The sequence below is a fragment of the Lemur catta genome, chromosome 22 (genome assembly GCF_020740605.2).
Source record: "Lemur catta isolate mLemCat1 chromosome 22, mLemCat1.pri, whole genome shotgun sequence".
Lineage (NCBI taxonomy): Eukaryota > Metazoa > Chordata > Mammalia > Primates > Lemuridae > Lemur > Lemur catta.
Genome location: NC_059149.1, coordinates 25,452,154 through 25,472,346, shown reverse-complemented (window position 1 = coordinate 25,472,346; position 20,193 = coordinate 25,452,154). Strand labels below are relative to the sequence as shown.

The following is a 20,193-nucleotide window of genomic DNA, read 5'->3' as shown; positions in this document are numbered from 1 at the left end:
ATACTGATTCAAACGGGTGTGAAGTGGCATCTCCTTGTGGTTTTATTTTCATCTCCCTAATAAATAGTGATGTTGAGCATCTTTTCATGTGCTTATCGGCCATTTGTATCTCTTCCTTAGAGAAATGTGTATTCACATCTGTTGCCCGCCCTTTTGATTGGGGCGTATTTTTGTTGGTGAGTCGCAGGGGTTCTCCATGTATTCTGGATATTAACCCCTCAAGAGAGAAATGATTAGGAGACAAATTTCTCGAGGGCAGGAACCTATTATATCTTAAGGTTCTTTTAATTCCCCTACAGCACTTGGTGCGTAGTATAGGATCGAGGACCGGGCTCCGAAGTCCACAAAGTGTGGCAGGTCAGAGGCAGACTGAAACTAGGCTTGAAAAAAGGACTAAGAGAAGCATTTTCTAGGCAAGGCCAAGCCCTGTTACCCTAGGAGGGAGGCCTCCTGCTCCCAAAGTGTGGCCTGGGACGTGAAGGGCAGGGGACAGCCAGGCCCACCTGGAAGGGGGCGGTCCCAGGGCGGGTGGGCACTCACCTGAGCATCTGAAAGACCCTCACGAGTGAGAGAAAGCAGAGCCCAGTGCACACGACCTCTGGGCCCAAACACGTGCCGAGGGACCCCCTTCCAATGAGGGCTGGAGAGGGAACCCCTGAAGCTACAGAGCCCGGGAATTTCACTTCCACACCCAGGTGGAACCCACGAATGAGCAAATCCCTGCCCTCCTGACAAGGTAACAAGTTAGGGCTCCCCTTTCTCCTGGGAAAACAGGATCTAGTGATCGCCTGCTTGGGGGGCGGGGTCTACCTCCAGCTGGGGGTGCTGTGAGGACAGAGGATGCGGGAGGAGGGGGCTGCCGGGGTCGGGAGGGGAGATCTGCTCCCCTTGGCTGGGGGGGGGGCTGCTGGCTTCCCGCCCCTGTTCAGTAGAACACCTTCTCCAGATACGAGTTCAGGAACATCCCGGTGGGGTCCAGCTTTTCTCGGATGGCGCAGAACTTCGGAAAGGCGGGATACATTTTCTCGAAGTCACTCCGGGTGCAGTTGTGAGCCTGTGGAAGCAACCAGACACCACGGGCCTCGTCCCCAGAGCTGGCGAGTCCGCAGGGCTGCACACCGGGCACCACCGTGTGCAGGAGCCCGTGTGCCTTGGGACACACACACGCCATGTACAGACCCAAGAGAGCGAAGAAGGCAGATGGGAGCATTACACTCCCCACGGGCACTGCCACCAGCTGCGTGACGCAGTGGAGGTGGCCCTGGCCCCAGTCCCACTGCTCATCACTAAGTCAGTCCTGCCACCCCTGAGCGACCTTCACTTTCCTATCTGTTAAATGGGCTCAGGATGCCTGCCTTATCCTGCTCAGAGGGTTTCTATGGGAATCAAATAGAGTGAAAGAAGAGGAATTTCTTTGAAAACTCCGAAGGCATCGCAGTCCCTGGGCTGTCGGAACAAGAGCTCGGGCAGGGGAGGTGGTCTGGGCTCAGCCTCTCCTGATCTGCAGCCCTGGAGGCTGAGGGACGGGGGCAGCGGCGCCCTCTGGTGGAAGCTGCGTCACACAGCAGCTGTCAGACTCTCCTGATCTGCAGCCCTGGAGGCCAAGGGACAGGGAGCAGCGGCGCCCTCTGGTGGACGCTGTGCCACACAGCAGCTGTCAGACTCTCCTGATCTGCAGCCCTGGAGGCCGAGGCGCAGGGAGCAGCGGCGCCCTCTGGTGGAGGCTGCGTCACACAGCAGCTGTCAGACGGGGTGGGGGCGGAGGGCAAGTCCTACCTTGGCCCAGTGGGGCCTGCCGCCGACCTTCTTCATGATGGTCTCATAGGCCACCCAGTAGTCCAGCCGCGGCACGTCCTTGCCGTAGGGCCTGGTAGTGGGGAGAAGAAGGTGAGCCCTGCCCCTGCCTGCGTCGCCCCTCCCACGGTCATGGGGGGCCTTCTCCGCACACCACCCAGCACTTGGCTGGGGACACGGGTGGGCCTTGCGTGGCTCTGCCCCCCGACTTGACACAGAGGGCTTGTGCTCACTGCTCATCCTCAAAGGATTCCGAAAAAGTGTGTGAAAGTTACCGTGAGTTTTAATAATCTCAGAGAATCACATGCTACTTTAGATGTCTTTTGGACAAAGCCTTGGAATCTTATTCGATGCATAAAAGACGTGGCCGTGTGACCCACCTGGCAACCCCAGACAGATGCCAGGTCAGACCGACTGATGGGAAAGTCTGATTTCATTTTTAAAAATTCAAATACACATGTTAAGGTGCATCCCCACAGCAGCCGTCTCACTTCTGAACATGAATTCAGGGGTGGGGGTGGAGACAGACAGACAGACACACAGACGTGCAGATGTCTGTCTGGACAGACGAGTTCTGAGCCACACTGCAGCCGCCCCGCTGTGAGATGACTGCAGCCCCGTCAATGTGTCTTTCCGAAACTCCCGTCTGGGTTTGTTGGACTCCCCTCGGGAGTGGTGCATCCTTTCATCGTCCCTTGGACCTCTTAGAAGTTTGGAGAAATGCACCGTGGCAAGACTCAGGATGCCGGGGAGGGGTGTTTTCCTTGTGCAAAGTCAGGGAAGGGCTGCTAGGAATGGAAGGTGGGAAAGGAGAGGCAGGAGGAAGACACGCCTCAGGCAAGAAGTTTAAGGAAAAGACCAACTTCTTAAACCACCCGTGTCTAGAGGCATCATCCCGGAGACGACTGCCTAACCGACTAGGAAAAGACAACACGGTCACGGACGCGGGTGACAGCATGGTGCCCCGCAGGGCTGGTTGGATGGGAAACGCGTCCATGTAGCACCTGGCGTCAGGTATGATCCTCCCTTCCGCTGACCTTCAACCTGGCCCCAGAGTCCTTCTCAACACAGCAGTCCAGGCTGTCAGAACCACTGACTCCGGCAGGTGCATGAGATAGACTGTATTTGCCATCCCATCGTATCAGCTTCATACATGGTGGCTATTCCTATTAATACTGCTGATGAAGTCATACCAATTGCTACATTGACATGCTATAGACTAGAAATGGTGCATACAGTAAGAGACTACAGAGAGGAAGAGCTGTAGGAACTCAAGGGAGAGAGACACTGTCCCTTGCTGCCAGGATCAGCGAAGTCCCCCCAGAGAAGGTGACGTTAGAACTGGCATCAAAAGATTAGGGAAGAAGAGGGGTCCTTTTAAATTGGAGGGGATGTTCCCCGCCCCATGCCCGCCCCTCCACGTGCCGTCACCTGTACATGATGACGTTCATGTAGCAGCTGTCCCGCTGGAAGCAGGGGCTCAGCAGGATGTCGTCCCCCCGGGCGAAGCGCACCTCCACGGGGAAGTGGGCCACCACCTTGGGGTGGGCTTCCAGCATGGTCTTCAGCTCCAGCAGGGCCTCCTTGGTCTTCTCTCTGCACCCAGCCCCGGGGACAGAATCCAGAGCTCAGGGCGGGGAGGGACGGCCAGGAGCATCCCCCAGGCTCTGCACGGCTCCCAGCCTCGTGCTGTCTTGCCCTGCCTTGGGTGTACCTGGGACACCCCCAGATCTCTGGCCACAGTTGTCTCAGGTCCCTTGGTGTCCTCCTCTTCAGACAGAGTGAAATCCCTCTGCCTCTAATGCTCTGAACTGTCTAATATTCCCACGTGGAGCATCAGTGGGCCAAGCCCTTGAACTCAGTAACAGAGGCTTCCCCCAGCCCCAGGCACCACCCTCCTCCCCTAGAGAAAGGGACGAGGGAGAAGTTAGAAAGCCACGGAGGTTGGTCGCTCCCAGCACGCTGGGGGGGCTCTGCTAGCTGAGGGACGGGAAGCAGGGGGTGGCCTTTCAGACAGACAAGCTGGCCAGGGAGCCCCACGCTCCAAACCCAAACCTGCCACCGCCCTGCCTCACGGCTGGACGAGGCGGGAGGGAGAGGGAGGGACTGTGTGGCTGGTTCTCCCCGTGAGGCAGAGAGTTGGGGTCCCGGGGGCACCGGGAGAGGACGCAGAGCCTGTGGCCACCCACAGACAGGGGACGGGACTCGGGGCCTGGCACTGTGCCCGCTAGGGCCGTGGTCGGGACGGCGTCCCAGGGAGGGAGGGCTCTAGGAAACCCCCCGCCGCCGGCCGCGGGGCAAAGCTGACCTGGGGATGGCCCAGTCCTGGACGTGCTGCTTGAAGCGGCACTCGTAGGTGAACACCTTGTGGCTGAGGTCGCTGTGCTCTCTCTTGCCGTTGAACAGGAGCCAGAAGAAAAAGCGATTGATCCAGCCCACGAGGCACGGCAGGAAGGTGCTGCAGGGGACAGGGCGGAGGAGGGTGTCAGGGCTGGGCGGGGCGGTGCATGCTCCTGCCAGCTCTGGGCTCCAAGGGGTGAGCTGCCCGCGAGGCCGGAGGGCCAAAGGCTTCCCAGGGTCCCGCTGAGCCGAGCTGGCGCTAATCAGTCTCGGGTCTTCTGGAGCCACTGACAACCCTCCTGACGTGGCTCCGTCTGGCTTTGGGGGGCTCTTGGCTTGGTTCAAGTGCGAGTGAGCCGGCTGCCTCATCTGTGGGCCCCTTGCTCCGGACTCACTGGCAAGGCCGTTCTCTCCTCTCCTGCCCATGAGTCCGTCCCTGCCATCTCACTGTCTGCCGTACATCCGTCCCGGCCGCTCAGAGCACCTTGCACGGGGTTACAGATGACTCCAGAGGGCCAGGGCCTTGCACAGGGCTTGACAAACCTTAGTTTGCTGTAGCTCGAAGGGAGGGAAGTGACATCTAGTGAACACCCTTTTTGAGGCCCTGACATTGAGTCCTTCCAACAACCCAGTAGTTGCTACGAGCTCTACTTTATATATATATATAAATATATATGGGTAAACCACAGCTCAGAGAGGCTGAGCGATTTACCCAGAGTCACACAGCAGGCGAGTGAAGGGACAAGGATCAGAGTTCAAGTCCACTTGGATCCGCAGCCTGGGCACAGTCCACGGTCCCAAGCTGCCTGGGTTTCCTGGCACTCAGGTCTGGGCACATGCCAGGTGCACGTAGAGAGGGGGTACTTGTCCCTCTTGAGGCAGATGCCTCTGGTGTCCCGGGCCACACCCTGGACATGGTGGGGCTTCCACGGGCTCCAGGGCACAGGGTTGTTCCAACCACAGGAGTGAGCACCGACCTGGCCCTGGGTCGCCCTTCCGGGACCCGTGCCCGACAGAGAGCTGCCCCTCCCTCCGGCCACCCCAGGCCGCCCTCAGCACTGTCACTACCGGCCGGCCACTGCGAGCTCCGCAAAGACGGGGACCGAGTGCTTCGTTTGGCATTTCTTCCACAAGTGCCTCCCAGCCTCCGCTAGGTGCCAGGGACCCTTAGGGGCGCTGGGATGGAGTGTAACGGGACAGACAGGTCCCCGGCCTCAGCGGTACAGTCTTGGGGCAAGCAGCCGGCACCCCGCCAATGGCCAGATCCTCGCTTAACGTGTTCACTCCCTCGCCCTCAGGGACGCAGCTCAGTGACCGTCTGTTGCTGCAGGGACAGGGCCGGGTGGACAGAGTTCCCCGACGCTCCTGAGCCGGAGCCACGTAAGCTCAGCTCAGAGGCCCTGGACCTCGCTCGGGGCTTCCGGCCGCAGGCGGCAGCTGTGATTTCGAGTCCGATTCATCTGGACGCTGCCGGGCTCGGGCTGGGCGAACGCTCACACGTGAAGCTGCCAGCTGCTGTGACGGAGGCTGAGCCCGGGGAGAAGCCGGCGGGGCACTGTCCACTCGCACGCAAACCCATCGCCCGGATGGAGCGACGGCCTCAGGCTGGCCTCCCTCCGGCTCCTTGCCCCTCGCCTGCCCCCATCCAACAAGTCACTTCCTGCGTTTCACTTTCTAGCACCTTCCAGGCAGTTTGTCCTCTTTGTGGGGCCAAACACACACGGAGCAGCCGGCACAGCACCTGCGCTGCAACAGGCACTTGGCACACCCAACCCTTCACTGCCACCGGGGGCTGCTGCCACACACAGGGGCGTGACGGTCAGGGGATGTGACCTGAGCTGACATCAGAAAAGAAACTGCAAAGGGCGTGATCCGGCCGGAGCTGCAGCAAGCACCTACCCCCAGCCTTCCCCACGGAACACACTGGCGCTCAGAGAATTCCAGGGACGCCCGGGGTGGGCCCAGGCAGGGGTGTGAGCTAACGTTCCCGCGGCAGGTCAAGAGCAGCCAAGACACTTCCGGAAAAGAACAGGGTGGCTGGCTGGACGCAGTGACTGACACCTGTAATCCTAGCACTCTGGGAGGCCGAGGCAGGAGGATCGTTTGAGCTCAGGATTCGAGACCAGTCTGAGCAAGAGTGAGACCCCGTCTCTACTAAAAATAGAAAAAAATTAGTTGGACAACTAAAGATAGAAATAATTAGCCAGGCATGGTGGCATGCGCCTGCAGTCCCAGCTACTCGGGAGGCTGAGGCAGGAGGATCGCTTGAGCCCAGGAGTTTGAGGTTGCTGTGAGCTAGGCTGACGCCACGGCACTCTAGCTCGGGCAACAGAGTGAGACTCTGTCTCAAAAAAAAAAAAAAAAGACAGAGAACGCGGCCCACAGTCCTCAGGAACCTTCATAGCAACATTGTTTGTAATAGCAAAAAAAAAAAAAAAAAAGAAAGAAAGAAAAATCCTGAAATATCCCAAACATCCACCAAGAAGAATATGCATAAATACACTGTGTTAAATAGATACAGTGAAAAATAAATGGAGCCACACATATCAACATGAATAAATCTCACTGACAAAGCTGAACTAAAAAATCTGTTATTTCAGGACTCACAAAACTACACCATGAAGTCCAGGGCGGTGGTTCCCCTGCGGGGCAGACGCTGTGATCTGGGAGTTCCCCGAGGCAGGTGCCGCTTGTGCTCTGCACAGTGTTGTTTTGTTTCTTAAGCAGGTGGGGAGCACACAGGTGCCCGTTATATTACTCTATACCTTAAATATATGTTGCTTGTATTATCTTACACGGATGAAATTCTTAGAAGCTGCCATTCTACGTCTTGGCTAGAAACAAAGTCACCACTCAAGGTCCCCAAAACACCTTCTCCGTCACTCACAGTCACCTGTCTAGGGTCCAAACCACAGTGCTGGAGCCAGGAGACAGACTCCGTGTGCGTGCGCCGGGCCCAGGCGTGAGTATCCCCACGGGCCGCATCCTCAGCCGCACGGGGCAGACGCCTGGAGCGGTACCTTGGCTTTCCTACCTGATCCACAGCAGGAACTCCAGCAAATAGAACCCGACGGCGTAGTCCCAAAACCAGTTAGCCGAAGAAGAGGGGGGCTGGGAAGCAGAATTTGTCATCAGTTTGGGGCCAGAGCTGAGCCGCCTCCCACCATGCATCGGCGTGTCCCGTGTGTGTCCCGTGAGTGTCCCCTGAGCAGGAGCTGTGTCCTAGCTTTGTGGCTGGGGGGCAGGGGGGAAGGAGGGTGACCCACCCAGCAGGACAATCGAAAGCCTCACTTCTTGGTGGCAGAGCTAGTTCCCGCCCCCACCCCCTTTCATTTCATGCTTTTACATTTATTTATGTATTTATTTATTTTGCACAAGGAAAAGACGTGCCCCCGTCCCTCCTCTCGAGAGCCCACAAGCCAGGCGCCCCGCGATCACCCTCTGTGAACCCCACACCGGCCCCTCTGGGCAGCAGGTGTCGCGGGCTTTGTCTGACCCGCCCGGCAGTAGTCGCCCCACGTGCCGCTCGGCCTGTTCCTGCCGGGAAGCGGCCTGTTCGCTGAGGACACGCGGGGAGACTAAACCACCGTCTCTTCCACGGTGCAACTGGAGGAGGGAAGTGGGGTGTTGGGGAGGTGGGGTGCGGGGGGCGGTTTCGGGGGTCTGGCCCAGTCATCCGGGACTCTGATCCACTCTCCTGTCTTGCCTGCCCTTCTGTCCTCTGCTTCCTTCTCCCATATCCAGGCTGTGCCTTGGCCACACCCCGGCTTGTCCCCACTGCAGACACACTGGACCCCACTGTGCCCACCTTCCTTCCTTCTCCCACCCTGGGGCCTTTCTGCGTACCCCCTGCACTCCGTGACAGTCCCCTTATGTCTTGCTGCCATCTCGCTGACCACCACGATGACCACAAGTGTCACCACTCTGGGAGTGCCCGGCGGTGTGGCCCGCAGGCTGTGGGTGAGGACGGGATGGCACGTGCGAGTCACAGGCAGCCACCCGCCCTGGGCCACTACCTTGCTGGTGTGGTCCTGGTAGATGACGCTGACGTTCTCGCTGTGCGGGAACCAGAGGAAGCGGAAGTACTCGGATTTCTTCAGGTGGCTGTCCAGGTTGTCCAGGACCTGCCCTCCGCAGGAGGCAAGGGGAGAAACTGCTGTCAGCGGAGCCCTCGTCAGCGTCCTCCATTTGGTTTCCGAGGCTGGGTAGTGGGGAGCGGGGGACCCGTTACCTCCTTCAGAGTCGAGGGGAAGGACGTCTCCTGCAGGTGGAACTGGGGCACGCACTGCAGGGTGACGGTGAGGACGACCCCGAGGCATCCCAGGTGCACCCGGGCGGCCTGGAACACCTCTGCGTTGCTGGACTCGGAGCACTCCAGGATGGCCCCGCCGGCCGTCAGCAGGGTCAGTGCCACCACCTGCCCGTGGGGGAAGAGCCACGCTTCAGAGCCAGCCCCTCCCCGCCACCGCCCTCACTTCCCCGTTTGTCCTTGAGACGGAGGCCAGCTGTCAGAGGCTCCCAGGAGACCACTGTTATCCGATGACAGGGGACCTCCCAGCCGGGCTACGGTCACAACCCAAGCAAGTCTCAGTCTCAGTCTCGAGGGAGAAAGGGGAGCTGGGGGAAGGGAGGCCATGTCCGGGAGGGCCCAGCACCGCGTGAGGTCACAAGGGTCCTGCTGGCTTGTCCTCCCTGGGCCTTCCTCTGCCAGGGGGCTCTGACAGGAGACCAGGCTGCGAAGAGCCCTGAGCTCCTGGGTCAAGGTGCCTGGGAAGGCAAAGTGAGCATATGGTGCACCTGGGGGTGGGCCACCCCACTGTCCCCACACAGCGGGCACCCAGGGTTCCCACGCTGCTCTCTGCCTGCTGCTCCTCCTGGGTGGTGTGTCAGCCAAGCTGTCCCTCCCCTCATCCGGGGACCTGCTCACTCGAGGAACTGGATTCCCCTACTCGGCCACACCCAACCAGGAGCCTTTGGGTTCCTGCAAAGACCAGGACGCTCAGCTGGAAACTGACAACTTCCCCGTCTTTGCCCTTGGACCCGTCAGAGGAAACCTCTCCCATTGCTGCCTGAGCTCTTCACACTCCAGCACCTGCTAATTTGGATGGGAATCGCTTTTGACACGTGTGGTTGGTGGCCGGTGCCCAGGGTGAGAGAACAGATAGAGCTGAACCAATTCCGATTAGCAGCCAGCACAGAGCAGAGAGAAACGGGCAGAAACGGGGCACGGTGGCCTCTGCGGGCTGAGGGCGTCAGAACGATTTTTCCAATGATTCTGTCTGAGATCCAAATGGGGAGAGCAGTGACGATGGTCTCAGTGATCGGCACGTCTTGAGTGCGTTTGGATCTGTGGCCACCCAGAATGACTCTCGTCCTCTGCTGATCATCTGGTAGAAACCGTGGCAACCAATTGGACATCAGTCCCGGACGGTGAACTAGGACTGGGGCCAAATCTTGGCAAGGGGGGTGGCTCTCATGTCGTTTCCCACCCACAGTGACCACTGGACTCTCCTGGGCAGTGGACCCGGCTTCGAGGAGGAGATGACAATGTCCTTGGAGGTCCGGGAAATCAGGGCCCACGTGTCGCTCTGTGCCTTGCTGCAGGGCCCTTACCACGGAGGGGCTCAGGAATGCTTGACGTGAGTGGCCTCAATGCCCCCCTTCCCTGGCTGCGTCCCCTCAGGATGCCCCCTCTTGCCTAGTGATTCTTTAAGGCTTTGTGGTGAAAGGGGGAGGAAGAGGATGAGGAGTAACCAGCCAGCGCACATGACGTGGGTGAGAGAGCAGAGAGTTTCGAGGAGTCGTCCCTGAGAATGAGGTTTACCTTCACTGAGTTCAAGAAATACAAATAAAAAACCAAAGTGTCCCCCTTAGAAACCGCCTTTGGACTGTCTCCTTTTGATGTCAGTGCTGCTCTGAGCCTGGACCCCATGGCACCCGGTGCCCAATGCTTTTGTGTCACCTGTCTCCGTCAGAGCCACCGCAGGAGGCAGAGCCATCGCTCGAATAGTCAGTCCAGAGGCAACTTAGGTGACCCCTGCAGTCCAAGCCCAACGCTGAAGTTTCTACCATAGCCCAGAGCGCGGGCTCTGGAAAAGGCCTTGTCTTACAAGCAAAATCCGTCACAAGCATGCATTAAGCACTAACTGTATACGCTCTACTAAGCACCCCACACGCATCCCTACCACCTGTTTTCCAGGTGAGAAAACCGAGGGAGCCAGAGGTAGAGACTTGCCCCAGGTTCTGCAGACCAGAGTGCTGGAGCCGAGATTCAAAACCCAAGCCCAGCACGTGGCCCCGATGCTCCAGTGGCCAGAGGCCACGTGTCCCCAACACAAATGGGCTCACGCAGGGGAGAGAAAAGACATGGCGGGCTGTGGACCGCTATGCCAGCACGGGGTCCTGCCCAAGCCTGACGAGTGAGCAGCCTGCTCCGGACCCAGTGATGGTGGGGCCAGGTTTTGAACCCAGGTCTGAGTCCCCAACCTGTGCCCTTAGCCAGTTCCCCAGACTGGACTCTCGTGAGGTGTAAGAAACATCTAGCAGGGATCCCAGGCCCATGTGCCGGCCCCTCCCCCCAGGGCTAACCTGGACAGCCCGTCCCCTGCCTGGCTCCGACCTCTCAGTGGTGACGAGGGCTCCCTCGTCACGGTGACTGTGGAGCTGGCTGAGGTTTGGCGAGGGCAGTGGCGTAGCTGGAAGGCCCCGATGAGTCTCCGCCAAAGGGGGAGACCTGGGGTGGTTGGAGGCCCCGCGGAGCCGGGCCACGCTGCGGGGCAAGCGGGAAACTCACCTGGGTGGCCAGGATGCCGTGCTGGATCCCCGTGTTGTGCGTTCCAGACCCGATGACGCCACCTGCGGTCACGTCTGACACTGCGCCCAGGCTGGGCTCGGCAGGGGCAGCAAGAGGGACACAAGAGACCAGTTAGGCTTCCTGGGAGACAGGCACACGCGTGTGAGGGGTGAGCAGAGGGGATTCCTCTCCTGGTTGGGTCCTGGTCCCAAATCTCCACGACTCAGCTCCTGGGACGTGGCCGACCCTTCTTCACTCTGGGCCCACAGTTTCCTTGTCTCCCTGGGCATCAGATGGGCCAGTGGGGACCTGCTTCGGTCTGAAGGGAGGCCGGCCTGCCCTGACATTGGGGTCTCCACGGCCTGAAACACCCCTTCCTCTGTCCTCCGAGAACATCTTCACCGACCAAAGACCAAACACTCCCGCTAAGACTTCTCTGTGCCCACCTGTCAGGGGACATCCCCGGGAAACTGACCCAGCCCCAACTGCACAAATGAACATCCCAGAAAGGTTAGAGGAGGTGAGGGCCTCCCTGAGCCGTGAGGGTCACCTCTCCTGCTCAGAGACCTGCAGGGGCTCCCCGGGGCCTGCAGGATAGAGGCCTCATCTCCCAGCTTGGGGTTCCGGGCCCTGGCACGAATAAGGGGAGGCTCCTGTGGGCACAGGACCCCAAGGGGAGCAGCACGCCCTCCACAGAGGGTGGGGAGGTCTGGGTTTTATTCGTCTATGCCTCTCCAGGGCCCAGCGAGGCCTGCATATGGTAGACAGTCCGTGAGTGTCCGGGCAGCCGTGAGCCTTACAGAGGCTGGAACAGATGGCTTCCAGAGTATAAAAGAATCGTGCTCCTCGGGGCCTGCGGCCAGAGCGCTGGGGCGCGCAGACCACCCCCACCCGGAGAACAACCACAGGCCTCCCTGGGCGTGATTTCTACCGTCCAAAACACCTGTCACCCGTTTCCAGTGGTTGAAATCCCACAGTGAGAGATTCACTCCTTTGGCTGTGTTTGACGCCTCTTGCAAAGGAGGTCCCCCTGCTATTACACCTGAGCAGTCACTGACACCAGGTCTGGATGGAGAGACAGGTGCAGCCACAGATAGGGGCGTCAGGAAGCCCTGTGGCTCGGGCATCCTGCTCTGCTGTTGTTCTGAGGGCTTCTTTTGCATATCCCTGTGTCTGGATCCCTGGAGTTGTTTGTTGCAAGTTTTCAGAAAGACTTAAACTATGACTGTCCCACCCCCTGTTCAAGACTGTTATTTAACACTCGCTCACTTCTGTTCTGCACAGCAGCCCCTTGAACCCCTGGCGGATGGGGAGACCGGCTCCCCGAGGGGGAAGAGTGGGAGGCCAGGGTCGGGGTACGCCCTGGGGTGTGCCTCTCTCTGGCTGCTGCCAAGTCCCCGGTGTCGGGACGGGCCAGGGCCGGGCGTGGCAGAGAGCCCCGGCCACCCAGGAGTCAGGGAGGGGCTCTTACTTGGACAGGGCCAGGCCGTGCTTGTCCAGCTGTGGGTGCAGGTCGGCCAGGAGGATGCCAGCCTCCACCGTCACCTGCTTCTTCTCCTGGTCCACCTGCAAGAGACCAGCCAGGCTGGGAGGAGCCAGGACACCGCCCAGCCCAGACCCCTGCCGCCGGGTGCCTTGGGAGGCGAGGGGTCCATTTCAGCCCGGGCTTAGCTCGAGACACCTGCCCTGCAGGAGCCCGAGAACGCTGGGGCTTTGGGAATACTCTTCATAAAGCTTCTGTTCACAGGTGCAGGAAATGAGGCCACACCTGTGGCCCCACCCTGGGAAGGTGGGATTGCTTTGTGCAATAGTGCAAAGGCACCAACACAAGAGGGCCCACTTCTGTAGGGAGCTCAAATTCTCTACTTGTTCTCACCCTGGGGGGACCCAGGCAAAGGCTGAGAACTGCGGGGTGGGGGGAGGAGGGGAACGTAACATCTGCTTGGTGCCTGCCACGCCGGCAAGGCTGTGTCTCGAGACCCCCACGGCGGCCCTGGGCAGCAGGAACAGGGAGGGGACTGAGATCTGGGACTTGATGTTACTTGCCCAAGGTTATACAGACATCAGTGGCAGAACTGAGGTGAGAATCCGCATCTGTCAGACTCCAAAGTGCAAGCTCGTCCCTGCTGACCCGGAGCTCCGCCAAATCAATTAGAGCCCCGTCCTCACTAATTAGCAATCAGAGTTCATTACTGCCATGACCGATGTCATGGCCGGAATGTTTTATAAGAGGTGGAGACCGTCAGCCTGAGCAAATAAGGAAATAGTGGAGAGAATTCCAGAACCTCGCCAGCGAGGCGGGGGGAAGGAGAGGTTGTCTGGCACAAATTACAGCTGAGGGGAGCTGGTCCCAGCAGGGGAGAACTGAGAACGGGAGTCTTAACGTGCAGCACACCTGTCCCACACCCTGACTGGCAGGCAGGTGCTGGCTGAACTGCATGGACAGTGCCCCAGCACGGAGCTGGCGTCAGTCCTGAGTCTGTACCCAGCTCTGCCGCTGATGGGCTGTGTGGCCCCAGGCAAGTCAATCACCCTCTCTGATCTTTAGTTTAGTTTCTCTATCTGTAAAACTAGCCGAGTGCCACTTTGGACCCTTCTGGATTTGTCACTGTGAATCTATTTTGGGGGCCAACTTCCTGCTTCTGTTCTTGAGAAGGGGAGGGGAGGTTCTGGTGAGACAGGAGGGTGGACAACCTCTCTGTGGCCTCAGGGGGCTGGGCAGACCCGACAGCAGGCCTGAGCAAGCCCAGGGAGGGCTCGGGTGAGGGGTACTCAGGGGCGGCCCGGGAATTAGGGTGTCACTCTGGGGACTCAGGGCAGGTGGCGGGGAGGGGGAGCCGAGGCTCCGAGTACCTGGAGGACCCGGTTCATCTTGCCCATGTGGATCATGAAGCCGTCGGTGCAGGCGATGTCCGAGGGGGAGTGGCCACCACCCACCACCTTCACCCGCTTGTTCTGCTGCCTGGCCAGGGCCAGCACCTGCCGGGACAGAGCCCCCGTCAGGCCTCTCTCTGAGCGGCAGCCAGAGTGCAATGGCCGGGCCTGGCCCGCAGGGGGTGCGAGCGGCCCAGGCGATGCACCCCAGGCCGCCCAGGCCCCTGCTTGGCTCCAGGCCGCGGTGCCGGCCACCGCAGGGAAGAGGGCCAGAAAGAAGGGTCAGGAAGTGAGCTGAAATCCTCCTAAAGTTCCAGGCTTCGGTCTACTCTCCCCACGGCAGCCTGGGGCTTCCCTGAAGGCAAACCCAATCGCATTCTTAGCCAGTGCACGGCCTTCCAGGTGCACGACCTTCTAGGTGCACGACCTTCCAGGTGCACGGCCTTCCAGGTGCATGGCCTCCCAGGTGCACGGCCTTCCAGGTGCATGACCTTCTAGGTGCACGACCTTCCAGGTGCACGGCCTTCCAGGTGCATCCTGGCTTAGGACAAGATCTAGGCTCCTTATCTCTGCCTACGAGATCCTCCGGTCAGCCTCCCACTGTCCTCGAGGGCAGGGACAGCGGCTGAATTGGACTTTGTAAGGACACGGTGGAGAAGAGAGCGTGGGCTCACACCCTTATGAGGGAGAGTCAAAAGCAAGGAAATGTTCCGGCTGACAACATAGTTGCAGGGTAGAAATACGCGAAGAAGGAGATGGCAAGGGGCCGAGACAGAGGAGGTTTCGGATAAGGTGGGCTCTTCTGAAGAGCAGTTGACCCTGGGACCTGAAGGCAGCTCGTCGTGCAAAAAGCGCAGGGCCGGGCACTCCAGGCAGAGGGGACAGCAAGTGCAAAGGCCCTGAGGTGGGGCCGAGTCCACTTTGTTTGGCTGCAGGCAGAGGGCCAGGGACGGAGGCACCTTCGGGAGGCTGGAGACACATGCCCAGATGATGCAACCTCAGGAGTCAAGTTCGGGTTTTATTCCAAAAACAACAAAATGCCTCTGAAGGGCTCCCAGCAGGGAAGCAACCCAAGCCCACTTACGTTAAAATTGCTTTTACTGACTGCGGAAAGTGCATGCGAGGGAGGCAAGATCAGAAGCAGGGAGACCCGGGCGGAAGCCCTCCCGGGTCACAGTGGACGAGGAGCGGAGGGTGGCCTGGGCCCAGCTCGTGTTGCAGAGAAGGTGCTGGATGCTGGAAGCATCCGAGATAGAACTGCGGCCGTGAGACCAGGGTGAAGGGGGCCCATGACCCACTTCCTGGCTTTCGATTTAAGCAACTGTGTACCCCGTACAGAGATGGGCAGCACCACGACGGGTCAGACCGCAGGCAAAGCAAAGGCAAAAACGTAGTCTGGGGCATTTGGGTTTGTGACGGCTTTGAGTCAGACAACGAGAGAAGTCATATGTGAGTCTGCGGCTCAGAGAGGAGACCTGGGCTGGAAACACAGACCTGGCGGTCGTTGGCACCTTGCTGTGCAGACTGAGGGGACACAGGACCTTGTAAGGTGGCTGCAGCCTGGAGCTGCGGCAGGCGAGAGAGGGGGCAGGAGTCCCGGGTGTAGCCGATGTCAGCGAGCTGTCACCTGGCCAGCAGTTCCGGCTGGGGGTACGACCTTAGCCCAGGAAGTCCCATGTCCCAGCCTCCTCTCTGGGTCCCAGGGCTGTGGCCTCCTGGGCCGGGCCGTCCCAGGCCTCCTGCCAAGACAGACACTCACCTCTCTGATCTCCTCCACGGACGTGGGCTGATAGTACATCTCTGGGCAGCAGCCATAGGTCCTCGCCCAGTTTTCAAACTTGACCCCTTTGTACCCGTGCACCTGTGCCAGGCAAAACACCAGGTCTTAGTAGATAAGCAGGTGTGGGCTGCCCCGACCCCATTGCTGTCCCCTGACCACCCCGATCCCACCATGGCAGGGACGGGAGGCCGAGGCTGCAGCACGGAGCCCAGGCTCTTCTCTGACCTCATCACCTCCGGGGCCACGGGGACAGTTAAAGGCGGCTCCGCAGGGGCCTCCTGCTACAATCTCCCTTGACCGCGAGTACACTGATGCGCGGAGAATTCTGCCCATTCTTAGCTGCAAGGGTCTAGTGAGGAGCCCGAGAAAGCGGGACTCGGGCTCCGGCTGCTGCTCCGGGGCACCGTGCTGCGGCCAGTGTGCTCGGCGGAACCGGCGGTCAGGGCAGGGCTGTGTGAGCCGGCCCTGGGCCCGGCCTGCAGCTTTCCCAGCAGGCTCGTCCAGTCTGGGGACTCCTCAGCAGTGCCATTCCCCTGGCCTCTAGCCCACAGCTGTGGCGTCCTGGGGACCAGACTCCTGCTTGTTGGCCACCCGCTGTGTGGCTGGCAGTGTGCTGGGACCCTCCTCCTTCTTGTAGACCTCACCGTCGCGCCGTGAAGAGGGAATATTATTCCCCCTTTGCAGGAGCAGAAACCGAGGCCCAGAGAGGTGAAGTCACTTCCCCAAGCTCACACAGCAACCGAGTGAAGGTGCTGGAGTCCAACCCAGGCCCACGCCTCCCCAACGCCCCAGGACCTCCCCGGAGCCTCAAGTGCAATTCAAGAGTTTCCAGATTTGGCCTCATTTTGCCCTCCCACACCCGGCTCACAGGCGCAGCCTGGACACAGCGTGGCTGGCCCCACCGGCTGCACTATGGGCACCTACCATGGCTCCGGCGGTCGGTGGCTCTCTGGGCAGCAGGCGCGGAGGAGCAGCGACCTTGGTGCTGGGCTGGCTTAGGTGAGTCTGCAGCTGCTGCAGGCCAAGGGGCTTTGGGGCCCGCAAAGGCGGATCTAAACAGTTTTGGGACAGGCTCCACCCAGCAGGGCTAAGGGTTAACCAACAACTGGTCACGCCTGCCCCTGCCCCAGGGCCCCTCTCGGGCCAGAAGGTGGGAGGGGGCAGGGTTTCCCCAGCGGCTGCCGTAAAACTCCACCCTAGGGATTCTGGAGCCAAAGACACCCCCAGCCTCAAAACGGGGTCCCTGACGCCATAGGTCAGGGGAGGCTGTGACGTGGGGGGCCTGTGGGGGTGTGTTAATGTGGGGGCCCCCACAGTGCCCCGGCTGGGAGGAGGTGGCACGTGCAGACTGTGCCACCGGGGTCTGAGTCCCTGCCTGTCAGCTCATGAACAAGCCAAGCGCCCACCACTGTTAAGGACACGGGACAGGACCTTGGTAGGTGAAGCAGAGGGTAGGACCCTGATCCAGTATGACTGACGTCCTCACAAGAAGAGGGCACGAGGACACAAGCACACTGTGCAGTGGGGTCGGGGGGGGGGGGGACCAGGTGAGGACACAGGGAGAAGACGGCTGACTACAAGCCAAGGAGAGAGGGCTCAGGAGAAACCAGCCCTGCTGACGCTTTGATGTCAGACTTCAGCCCCAGAACTGAGGGAAAACAAATGTGTTTAAGTCACTGGATCCGTGGTACTGTGTGACAGGCCCCAGGCTGGGGTCGGGCAGCGGGAGAGAGAACGAGTGTGTGTGTGTGCGCTTGGGGCCGTCCCCGAGGGAGGAGGCTGGGAGGAGCCTGCGTGCTCCAGGGCAGCAAGAGACGCCCCCCCCCAGAGCCCCAGACTCCCTGCTGGGAACCGCAGGGCTTGGGGAGGAGGCCTTGGGGCTGACACATGCAGAAAGCACCTGCCAGGCTGGCTGCTGTCCCTTCTCCACACGCACTGTCCATCCCAAAGCCCTGGAAGGAGCCCAGGGGCTGTGGCCAACACAGGGACAGGGTCAGTGCCAAGTCCTGGGGACAGAGAAGCACATGGCAAAGAGGGGAGGGGACTGCTTGCTTCCCACCTCCCCAGGAAGCCCTGTCCCCTCATGTTCTCTTGTTCACCCAGGGAGCCGGGGCGTGGGTGGGACCCCGCTGGGCTCCCTGCCCTCTGCTGACATCTCCCAGAGCATCCAAGCAGGAGGTTTCCCCTCTTCACCTTGTGCTACCTCCCTCGGATGGAATGCTTCCACTTCCACCCCAAGCCGGTCACATCAGTTTTATAAATTGCCTTTATTAAGAAATAAAATAAAATTGCACGAGAACATAAAACTCAGCAAAAACGGTGTGTGTCAGTTCATTCAGTCTATTACCACCAACCCATGGTTGAGGTCGAGGGCTTATTATTTATTTCTTCTTGTCTGAAGGACGCAGCTTGTTCAATAATTGCTGAGCCTTAACTTTTGCAAACCCTCCACGGCAAAGGAAATCAATGTTACCCGTTACAGTTTCAGTGGTCACCGGAGAGCTTGTTTGCAGATCTTTCCTCTCCCAGACTCGTTAATCAAAGACAATGAGCTTCTTAACACACTGTTTGTACCTGATAATTTAACTATTTCTCTGAAACACCCGTGTTCTCACTGCGGATATTGGGAAGGGTGTTGAATGGTTTCCGGTCTGCAGATACACTTCCTCGCCCCACTTGGCCACCACATTCTCTTTAAAATATGATGCAGGACAGAAAGCTCTTCAGCTCTCATAAGACCAAGTAGGATGAGACTGCCTAAATATTCCGTGAAGGTCCATCCTAATCCAGGATAATCGATGAAACAATAGACAACTCCCATCCCTTACTGTATTCAAATTGAAATGAACAGCACTGTTTGGGGCTTTCTTAGGAATTCCCTTCCTTTGAGTTGCATAAATAAAGAATTATGTCTGTCTTCGGAACGGTGACACAAGCCCAGGCTGTCACATCGGAAGGGCCTCCGAGGAAGGTCTTTCTGACCTTCCCCCGCCCTCCTGTCACCACCGCTCTTCCCAGAAGGGAGTCATAGAAACCAGAATTTCTCCCCCACCAGGTGGTCACAAAAACTAGAACTCCTCTCCCCAAAGCAAGTCATAAAATCTAGAGTTGGTCCCTCTCTCCTTTCTCCCTTCCACTTTGAAGATCTTCATTCCAGAGGGTTCTGCCCCACACCTGGGAGGAAGGAATGCTACACGGGAGGCCAGGAAGAATCTGCACGGACAGGCCTCGCCGGGTGTCTCCCTCAGTCCGTCACACCAGATCACACCTTCTCTCCAATCACACGTCTACGAGGATGCCCATTAACAGACAGTTATTCCCTGGGTCTTTGGGTCTTCATTTATGAAGGCTTCCCGGTCACGTAAAACTTTGATTAAATGAATTTGTCATGCTTTTCTCTTGTTTATCCGTCTTTTGTTATAGGAGTGTCAGCTGTGACCCTTACAACAGGGAGGAAAGGTATCACTCCTTTCCACCCGACACAACCATACCCACCGAATGGAAGAAAGTATTTGCAAATCATGTATCTTATAAGGAATAAATATCCAGAACATACAAGGAACTACAACTCAACAGCAACAAAAAACAAACCACCCAATCAAAAAATAGGCAAAGGACTTTGAATACACATTTCTCCAAAGAAGATGTACAAATGGCCAATAAGCATATGAAAACATCTCTAATTATTAGGGAAATGCAAATAAAACCACAACAAAGGCTGGGCTTGGTCACCCATGCTGTAATCCTAGCACTTTGGGAGGCTAAGGTGGGAGGATCGCTTGAGGCCAAGAGATGGAGGCTGCAGTGAGCTATGATGATGTCACTGCACTCTAGCCTGGGCAAAAGAGTGAGACTCTGTCTCAAAAAACAAAACAAAACAAAAACAAAAAGCCAAACAAACACAATGAGATACCACTCCATACCCATTAGGATAGCTATTATATACATATTTTTTAAAAAACAGAAAATAATGTGTGGGTGATGATGTGGAGAAATCAGAACCCTTGTGCATTCATGGTGGGAATGTAACATGGTGCCATATCATTCACAATAGCCAAAGTGCAGAAGCCACCCAAGCATCCATCAGTGAAAGAGTGGACAAACAACAAGCGGTCTTTACACGCAGTGGAAGATTATTCAGCCTTACACATGTGGCCGGAGCTGAGCCTCAAAGCAGTCCAGGAAACAGCTCTGGAAGAAAATGTGGACACAGGCTACCACATGAATAAACCTTGAGGGCACCATGCTAAGTGAAATCAGCCAGTCACAAAGACAGATACTGTATAATCACAGAGACAGAAAGTAGAACGGTGGTCCCCAGGATTGGGGAGTTAGTGTTTCATGGGGACAGAGTGTCAGTTTGGAGTGATGAAAAAGTTCTGGAGATGGACGGTGGTGATTGTCACGAAACAATGTCATTGTACTTAATGCCACTGAATTATACACTAAAAAATAGTTAAATTCGCAAATTTTATATTAATGTATATTTTACTACAAACAACAAAAGAGTGAGCTTATACAGGAGGAGAAACATTGGTATTCTTTAAAAAAACAGGTACAAAAACCTTTGTATTTGAATATGACAAACTGTATCTGGGTAAACTAACAAAAT

At 58.0% G+C, this 20,193-nt stretch overlaps 1 protein-coding gene across 1 annotated transcript; it reads right to left on the bottom strand.

The window, feature by feature from the left end:
• Window positions 1-266: 266 nt before the first annotated feature.
• On the bottom strand, window positions 267-16,596 carry LOC123626652 (L-gulonolactone oxidase). The gene is made up of 12 exons (XM_045535823.1): window positions 16,506-16,596; window positions 15,561-15,662; window positions 13,781-13,906; window positions 12,399-12,493; window positions 10,928-11,018; window positions 8,366-8,551; window positions 8,151-8,258; window positions 7,169-7,245; window positions 4,103-4,252; window positions 3,226-3,390; window positions 1,777-1,867; window positions 267-1,054 (listed from the first exon to the last, which is right to left on the bottom strand). Exons 1-12 carry the CDS (start codon window positions 16,506-16,508, stop codon window positions 926-928), a joined length of 1,323 nt encoding a protein of 440 aa, XP_045391779.1. The 5' UTR covers window positions 16,509-16,596; the 3' UTR covers window positions 267-925.
• Between the last annotated feature and the right edge of the window lie 3,597 nt (window positions 16,597-20,193).